Here is a 9,382-nt window from a genome sequence, read left to right on the forward strand (position 1 = left end):
TCACTATCAAGCAAGGGCAAATGCATTAAAAATCAGTCTGGGGTGGGTTGTTTTTTTTGTTGTTGTAGTTAAATGTGTGCTATGGCTTAGCATTGTGTGGTGAAGCCACCTGTACAAGGTAAAAGGGGACCAAGTTTGTTTATATTTGTTTCCAAGCATGACTAGCAAGAGAGAAGGGATTTCCCCAGGTCAGGAAAAGTCCCTGCTTTTGACTAGATCCATGGCTGAACAAACTGCTTTTTGCTACAGTGGTGGTGAATTTGAGGTACAGTCAAGCTCTCTAGAATGGTGCTATTCTAGAAGTGCCAAAACCAGTCGTGGATTCTGCAGTCTTGAACATGTAATATTTTGACCAGTTTTACACCTTCCCCTAAAGGCTTTATCTGGTTAGAAAAAGTAACTCATTCCTAAGAAAAGCACAAGGCTGTAGGAGCCTTAGTGAACATAGCAGCTGTCTTAAGTCCCTTCTAGAAGCAATGTTTTAAATGCAGCAGAAAGGTTGATATGGGTGGGAGGGGAGTATGTATCGTGAATTTAGGAAGTTTTTAAGTACACTAAAGATCATTGTTTAGGAGTTAAAAGAAGTGATGGATTTTTTAGATCAGAGGGTGTTCCAAATTCTTCCAGCCAAAATTCAGACTTAATCCTGATAGATTTCCTGCTTCAAGCTAAATAAAGCCTCAGAACAACTTCAAGAGCAGCAGGTGAAAGCCAGGGGTTGGACTATAACAAGATCTTTCTGTAGATGTGTTAAGCACCAAACTGTTGCCACCTGCTTGAACTTGCTAAATTCTGTACAAAGTACCCGAAAACCACGCGGGGGAGCCAGTGCTTAACCAACCTGCCTTCCTGCATCTACAGCGGGAACCACCAGCTTAGATGGAGCAAGAAAATGTCACACACAACAAGAATACTCCACCCTCCTGCGAGCTGTGCTGAGCTGAGCAAGAAGAGGATACAAATCCCCCAGAGATCTTCAGCTCAGCCTTCATCAGCTATTGTACAGTAAGCTCAAAAGGAGATTTTGCAAAGAACTACTCCAGTTGTGCATCATAAATAGTAAAGGAAACAAACTTGAGCACCTTTTAGCATGGTATTGCCCAAATTCAGATTCCAGAGCCTCAACTTTGGAAATTTTAGTGCTTGATGGAAAATCCAAAACAAAGCCTGGTTTAAAAAAATTTATTTTACAAAAAATAAAAACTAGTATTTACAAGCATTTTAAATACCAGCTCTAAACCTCAACTCATAACAATGGATTAAGACTTTTTAAAATGCCAGTCTTAAGAATTTTAAGTGTGACATGTCCAAAAGGGATTTTTTTTTTTTTAAGAAATGTCATTACAGAGCTATTGAAAAAAAAGGACTACAGAATAGCTCATTTTTTAAAAAGTCAGAATCCCAAGTTCTTCCATTCTCTAACTGCTTTTCAGGTGTGTATAATGAAAAGAACCAGTTGTTTTATCTGTTAAGCAAACTGTAAAATCAGGGGCTGGAGAAGCAGGGGAGAGAAGAGGAGCAAATACTTATCCATCTGCTGTGCTAGTTGTGTTGCAAGGAGAAGAAGAAAATTTGTAGGGTAAGTTGAAGAAAACTGAAGTCAGAGTATTGGTCCAATCCCCTGTCAAAGGTAAACTTTTGGGCCTCTGAATCTGTTTCCAGAACAGCTCCTTAATACCCGTAAGAACAAAGCTGAGGCTCAGTGTGGCTCAAACCTGTAACATACAGAGTTAGAAACTAAGGAGTGCTGATCAAATCAGCTCCATTAATATCCATTCCTCACGGTTGTTAAAGCAAATCTCTGAATATTTTTAGCTGCAAGGATCATTTTTAATGTCATCCACTCCCAAACCTCTGCAGTGATCAAAGGGAGCAATTTTCACAGACTACACAAAGATAAAATTAGCAAAACATGAGGTGAAGCTGTCACCCTCACACCATGCAGAAGTTTTAAAATAAGCTTTATAAAGCACAAATTGCAAATTTGTGTGCATGTCTGTGTCCATTGTCACTGGATTTCCAGACCTTTAGCTCTACCGAATATTCTATCATTAAATCTTCCTTGCAGATTCTGTACAGTATAAAGAGAAAAAAAAAAACAGAGGTATACACAGTAGATTCTGTCCTTTGCCCTTGGTATTAAAAATATGGCAAACCACAAATGCTGGTATTAGGAATTCAGTCAGCTCTTCTGGGTTTCAAATGAAGATGCAGCTCTTCAGCAACACTGCAGGCCTTGTGCAGCCTGTGGACTGGAGATGCCTTTTGTTTGAGACACTATTAGGGAAAATGGTTGAGGACAGTAGCTGCCAATGTGGTAAACATGTTCTGCTGAGGGGCACCGCTCATCACGGCTGCATGTTGTTGATAATGGCCAAAATGCTCATTTTCTCTTGGGCTGAGTCCACATCTTCATTTTGTTTCTGAGCCACCCCCGTGCCAAGGCCGTACAGTCGCCCACAATACTTTGCATCGTCAATTGTATCCTCAAAAAACAACTGCAGATTTGGAAAAAAAAAAAAAAAACAAACACCAAACACAAAATAAAAAAACAGGGAAGAGAAACAGATTGTGCCTCTATATAAGAAAGCATCCAATGCTAATTAAACAGCTCATTTGAAATCAGCCACCTCTAAGATGCAGCGTGCAAATTAAAATAAGCACATTAAAGAGGAGTAACCAGAACAAGTCTGTGCCAATATCAACAACTCCCATTACTGACAGATGGAAGTGTGATGGCTCAAAAAGATCCAAAACAAAACAAACAACACACTGTACATGTTGACATTTATGGACAGAAACAGGACAAAGGAGGACACTGCAATACCTCTTTCATTCTGAAGAATGCCATTCCTGTGAGAAGAGAGTCTGATCCTGCCTGGTGTTGTCGTCCAATTCGCTGCAAATCCAGCTGATCTGCCACTTCCTGAAGGCCACCCTGCAAAGAGAACAGAACAGGTTTTATTTCAGAAGATCCATCTCTTGCCAAAATTGCCACACTTCTCCAAAACACGAGGACAAACACTGAATATGATGAATCAATGCAGATTCCAGCAGTACACACACACCAGCTGTGAGTGAAACACTGGCAAATACTGTTCAAGAGTGCATAAATAACTCTACTCAAATTTAGGTGCCTTCCTTTCGTGCTGCAGATACTTGAGATGACTGTGGGTACATTCATAGGTTACACATGCTGGACCTTTCCCTCCCTTTACTCAAACAAGGCTGTGATTCAGTAGATAAACTACTTTCAACCCTCTCAGTGTCTACTAATTGATTAACTAATGAAGTCATGGAGTGGTTCATGTAAAAGAAATACCCCTGCATAGGAAAGATAAGCATGCTGAATTATAATTAGCCTCTGATACATAAACCGGAAGGGAATTCCCCATTCTGGGAATGTCTCCTTTATAATAAACATACTGATAAGTCTCATATGGGGGGGCAGTATCCATTAGATACAAACTGTGTCACAGGTGCTTCTGTGTCACCACTGGCTTTTACACAAGTTCCAGTTTTAAGACAAGATAAGCAGCAGTTCTGTCACTCGGCTTCCTGTACATTTACAGTGTTGATGTTCATCACTTGCTTGCTGGGGAGACCCAACTTACCTTGAGGTTTTTGCAGCTTTTCATTAAGTACTTCACATCATAGATAGATGGGAAGAAAAGGTTCAAGATATGGAAAAATTCATGTTCCTCTTCTGGTAACCTGGAATCTGTCAACAACTTCACCATGTAGCCAAAATCATAACCACTGAAAAAAACCCCATACAGAAACCAGATAAGGAGGCAGCACCTGTAACTCAGTCCGTACCAGTATCTCATTATTCAACAGAATTTTACTCGCTCCACCTTTCAAGCCTTAACATTTTCTGACATTCATAAAAGTTCTCTGGATCAGAGCCAGAACTCATCCTGACTTTCATGTCAATGTAGGACTTTGGAATCCTCCTCAAGTGACTCCCCTTGTGAAACAGCTAAGCCATTGGGAAGAACATACATTTCTTCCCAACACTGTATATTTGTGTAGCTATGGACAATACAGACAAGCAGGAAACCCTGCAAGTATCTGTTGAGAGAGGAGGAGGTGGTGGCAGGTCCTTTCACTTGTGATGGCATCAGAGACCAGAGGCTTTGCAATCAAGTTGGTTGAAATGCTACAGGAAACACATCTTAACCACACGGATTTCTTGTTCCATGTAAACACAAGATGGAAGTTTGGAGCACCACCACTAATATGGTAAGGAAAAAGAAATAAAATCCTTACTTTACAATGCATTTACTAAAGTGTAGAAATCACATTTTAAATTGTTCCTAACTTCTTCCATTGAGGAAGACTGTAACAGCACATGGATTTGCAAGCAACACATACACAAAATTCAGACCATGAAGTGTCAAGTGTCCTTACTTCTCAAACTGGGCCTTCGTATCTTATTTTAAGAACTGCAGGGCTGCTAATTTTCCTCCTTAAAATCTGGGTCAGTCTCCATGGAAAAAAGCAGAGAATCGAGAAGAGATTTGACAGGGTCAGCGACCATCTCAGACCCACCTGTGGAAGGAGAGCCATTTCACACTGTCACTGAGGACAACCCCAGATGTCATCAGCAACTCAGCAAAATGCAGGGTATCAATCCCTTCTTCTTCGTGCTTCTGGAACTGCAGCCCAGAGCTGGCAAGGAGGTCTATGGAATCCTGAGAGTACATGTCCTCCCTGGAGACAAAAAAGCAGGTTTGAACTTAAGGTGCTGCCAAGAGAAGTTCATTTCAGAAAAACTGTCTGCACACTGTATTTCAAGAATTGGACTGACCAGTAAGAGACCTCTGGGTTCCACATTTAGAAAATTCAAACTGACTCAGTTTTAATATCACTACCACAGCCTCCTACATCTGTAACAACCTGTTCTACGATCGTAACTGGTTAATAATTCTGTTGCTAGTGCAAATTCCAAAGATTCCAACTCCACAGAACCGAAACGGAGTTTTGAAAAATGCCACTTCTGCAAGGCAAAGGGAAGCACCAGAGAGGAGCACCCAGAGAAAAGGGGAGTTCTTCCAAAGAGGAAGATGTGCAGCTCTAAAGCACTGAGCGTCATTCCTGTCCACATTTTTTCCTTTTCACTTCACAGCATGTACCACCTTATCATCACCTCCCCTTCCACCTCTGGGAGTAAACAGAATTGCATCATCCTTGACTCAGGAAGGAGGACAGGGATGAGTGATGACGTGCTTGGTAGAGAGCTGAGGAGGAACCTGACTTCTTTACTGGTTTGCTTCATTTGAGGGGGAGGAAAGGACATGTCAACACACAGATCAAAGCTCCTCTCAATATGATTACTCAGTCAAATGAAGTGATCACACTGTCAAAACCCCTTCACTCTGATTTCAATACTTCTAAGAGGCTCACAGGTTTGTGGAGTAAACAGTACAACTTCTGGGTTCGAGAACTGTATGCCCTGCACAAAGTAACTAATGCTTTCCAACGACAGCTTCATAAAAATACTGATTGATTTCCTATAAATCTGTGGTTTTGCCAGATAAACCTTTCTTTATTTCCAGACAGCTCTAGTGGTAATTATGCTGAGTTTGTCTTTATAATTACAGGGGAAGGGATAATGAAACTTGTTTCAGCTGCAACCCAGGATATTGCAGGATGGAGGAGACAAGAACTGCCACGCTTCATTTAACAATATTCATTCTCCTGAAGAAGTGTGATGATTACACCAACATGTTTTTAGATCCCAGTTTATATTTTAGCATGGATCTGTAAGGTCTTTTCCTTTATGATGGAAACAGCACATCCATTTATTTCTAGCAGAAAGACATTGGTTTTATATATATAGATATAAAATACATGAAGTTTCAGACTATAACGTTGTTCCAGAATAAAAGACACATAAAATTATCATGAGAAAGGGTTATTAAGGATTTTAGCGTGGCTTTGACTTCCAGAAACATTGTTAACTCCTGGCACTCCAAAATAGGTTCCCCCATAATCTGCATTAGAATCTGAATTCCTACTGCTGGGAACCAGCCAGTGATGATGAGAACACGGACACCAGAATTTACCAAAGGAAAACATCTCCACAGCAGAAGAGAACAGGAAATTATTCCCCGGCTCAAAAGACTCACGTGAGGTTGAATTTGAAGTTAAACTGCCAGGTGTTGATGCCAGAAGGATATTCCCCCTTCTCATTTGTGAAAGTGAGGCCCAGCTGGATAATTTTCAGCAGGTCGACGTTACACCGCAGGAGCTGGTACTGGTAGTCTATGGAACTGCGGAATTCCCCGATCGGCCTCACAACAACTCCAGGAAACTCTGTGTCCTAGGACAGAAGGGGAAATTTTGTTTCATCATGTTCTCTGTCATAGAAATCACTGTTATCCCTCTATTAAGAGTTTATTTGGTTCCACACTTGCAGGTCTCAGCACTGTATTCTGAGAGTTGTTCTGTAAAAATCAGCGCTTTTTTTTCCCTTCCTTTTCCATATTCATACAGCTTTTAAACTGCTACAAGTCAGACACCAAAAAAACCCCACACAATTAATAAACTATTGCATTCATTAATTTACCACACATATGCCTTCTTACATTTTTGCTTTATTCCAAATCAAAAATGTTGCAAAGCCCTCCAACATGCATTATTGTACAACCTAAACATCTCTCTCTCTTGCAACGGACTCCCTCATTTTCCCTAAATCTACTACAATGGAACAGTTTTTATTTATTCAGTGATCTTTCACGTTCTAAATACAAGTTAGATTTAGCACTGTGACCATCTTCACTTGATAGCCCAGCCAGCGAAACCCTTCACTGTTTCTGAGAAACAGCCAATGCCTACATTGACAAAAATTACTATCAATCAAAGTAGGCCTCAACAACAGCAACCATCTATTCGATGAAAAACATTTTACTTGGCCAGTGACTGTGTGCTACCTTTGCTGACACCCAAACTGCCACTCTATTTTTACCCTCAGATTAGGTCACGTAGCTTCTACTGACTATATGCAAAATCTTCCACAACGAACCCAGTGCTGTGCATCTGACAGAATCTCTCCTTTGCTCAAGATGGTTTTGTGTCCAGTCTGACAGCACAACCACTGAAACAGGCCCTGACCATGCTTTCAATGAGATGAAAAAGATGCAAAAAAGCTCATTTCCCACTGACACATGATAACAAGAAATCATATTCCCTTCCACAACTGCGATTGACATGGAAATCCTGCACGCTCTGCAAGGGCACTTGTCTTTGTGCCAGACTTTTATTAAGGACTTTTCCTATCTTGAGGTTTAGTGTTCCTAAGCAAAGTTGGCAGAACTTGCAGTATCAAAGCTAAAACCAGTTCTTTATGTAACTCACTGGGTGCTGCCAAGCAGATACAGACTTGGAAGAGCAGGAGGAGATTCTGGTCTTCTTAAACAAAGCTTTCTGAACACACTGTCTTATCTACAGCCAGAATATTTTTCTTCCCTAAGAATCAACATCTGCCCTCATTAAAAAGGAGCTGGAGGCAGCCCAGCTGACTGGATGTCAGGCCTTTTGACCTACAGTCCCATGGCATCTTCTACAGCCAAACAGAGACATTCAAAGGACAAATACACCAGTGGAAAAATGGGGATTTAAACACAATTGTGACCTGTTTCATTTTTGTGTTGTACAAACTAATACACTATGAATAGCTAAATGTTAAGTTAATTCGTGTTTTTAAGTCAGTCTCCATCTTCCCCTTTTTTCACTCAATCCATACTCAACACTGCTTGTATTAAGTCCTGGAAAGCTACTCAACATCTTTTTAATTTTTCACCTCTTCTATCTCAGCTTGACTAGGGGTAGGGAGAAATCATTTCTCACTCGAGAATCAACTTATTTCCCATACCCAAAAAAAACCCTTGACTAAGGCAATGAGGTCAAGTATAAAACACTTACCATGGCGATGTAGCTGTAACTCAGAACGATCTCCCGAATTTTCCTCATCTCTTCCTCCAGGTTGTTGGCCCATACTTCACAGATAACCTGGCTGTTCTCTGCAAGAGCTGCTGGCATCTTGCAGCAGAGGAAAAGCAGCTGATGCTGAATTCAGACGACAGTGTAGGATCACAAGCTGTGCAATCTTATCAGTGAGCTGCATTAAAGAGACACATAAATAATGCTTTAAGTGAAGAGTCACATGTGAATAAATGCTCTGCAGCAGTCAGTCACACTTCCATTTCCAGCTTCAAACAACCCATTTAAACTTTACGTCAAGTTTTTTCTTGCTTTTATCACTTTCTGTAAATATGCTGATTGAAATCTGGAGCACCTGTTCAGGTCACAAGAGCGGATGCACAATTAACAGTACAGTTATTCATGCAAAGAACCATTACCCCATCTTCCTCCTTCGCCTGGCATAAGCTCTGAAACTTTGGACACAAGAGGTACAGCAGGAAATCCTCATGTTTAACCCTCAGCTACTGCCCCAGCCCTGCAAGTGTTCAGGGCCATGCTGGATGGAGCAACCTGGTCCAGAGGAAGGTGTCCCTGCCCACGGCAGGGGTGGAATGGGATGATCTTTAAGTTCCCTTCGAACTCAACCCACTCTGTGATTTTGTGATGAAGAGCTTTTGAACACTCATCAACACCAGTGGGGATGTCAAGAGGCTGGAGCCCAACAACAGGACAAGAGACAACAGGCACAAAGTGATGCACGGGAAGCTCCACCTGAGCTGCGGAAGAACCTCTTCCCTGTGCAGTGACCGAGCAGTGGAACGCATAGCCCAGAGAGGCTGTGGAGTCTCCCCTCCCTGGGGATATTCCAGAACCGTCCGGACAGCAACCCTGTGGAACGCGCTCTGGGACGGCCCTGCCGGAGCTGGGGGCGTTGGACCAGCAAGCGCTCCCTCCCAGCGCGACCCCACCCCGCGATGCTCCGATTCCCCTGATGTAAAAAAAAACTCGCAGGACGCGCTGCAGGGCGGTATTCCCAGCTCACACATTCCAGCCGACACCGGCAGCGCCAGCAATCCCCCTCCCACCGCGGGCTGCGACACAGACCCTCCTCAGGGGATCCCGCCCAGCCCCTGAGCCACCGGGAGGCACCGAGCGCGGCGTCACAGCCCGGGGCAGGGGGGTGTCCCCTCAGGGCCTGCAGGCCTCGGAATGCTCGCTAGGACTGCTGGGACTGCGGGTCCCCGCAGTCCCGGCGGTACCTGCAGCCCGGAGCAGTCCCGGAGGTGCCCGCAGTGCCCTCAGTACCTGCAATCCCGGCACAGCCCGCTCCGTCTCCCCGGCACAGCCGCGATGGCTCCGAGTCCTCCCCGCCTACCGCGGGGGGGGTGTGGGGTGGGGTGGGCGGCGCTACCGGGTCTCGCGGCTCTTCCTCTCGCGGCGGGGCGAGGGCGGA

At 43.3% G+C, this 9,382-nt stretch overlaps 1 protein-coding gene across 1 annotated transcript; it reads right to left on the reverse strand.

The window, feature by feature from the left end:
- Positions 1-1,166: 1,166 nt before the first annotated feature.
- CNOT8 (CCR4-NOT transcription complex subunit 8) lies at positions 1,167-9,327 on the reverse strand. Its single transcript, XM_050312150.1, has 7 exons — positions 9,235-9,327; positions 7,930-8,125; positions 6,135-6,328; positions 4,555-4,716; positions 3,615-3,759; positions 2,828-2,938; positions 1,167-2,498 (listed from the first exon to the last, which is right to left on the reverse strand). The coding sequence occupies exons 2-7, from the start codon at positions 8,044-8,046 to the stop codon at positions 2,349-2,351; spliced, it is 879 nt and encodes a 292-aa protein (XP_050168107.1). The 5' UTR covers positions 8,047-8,125; positions 9,235-9,327; the 3' UTR covers positions 1,167-2,348.
- Positions 9,328-9,382: the final 55 nt, after the last annotated feature.

This window comes from Myiozetetes cayanensis, unplaced genomic scaffold, assembly GCF_022539395.1.
Source record: "Myiozetetes cayanensis isolate MyiCay16 unplaced genomic scaffold, myiCay2020 scf17, whole genome shotgun sequence".
NCBI classification, from domain to species: domain Eukaryota; kingdom Metazoa; phylum Chordata; class Aves; order Passeriformes; family Tyrannidae; genus Myiozetetes; species Myiozetetes cayanensis.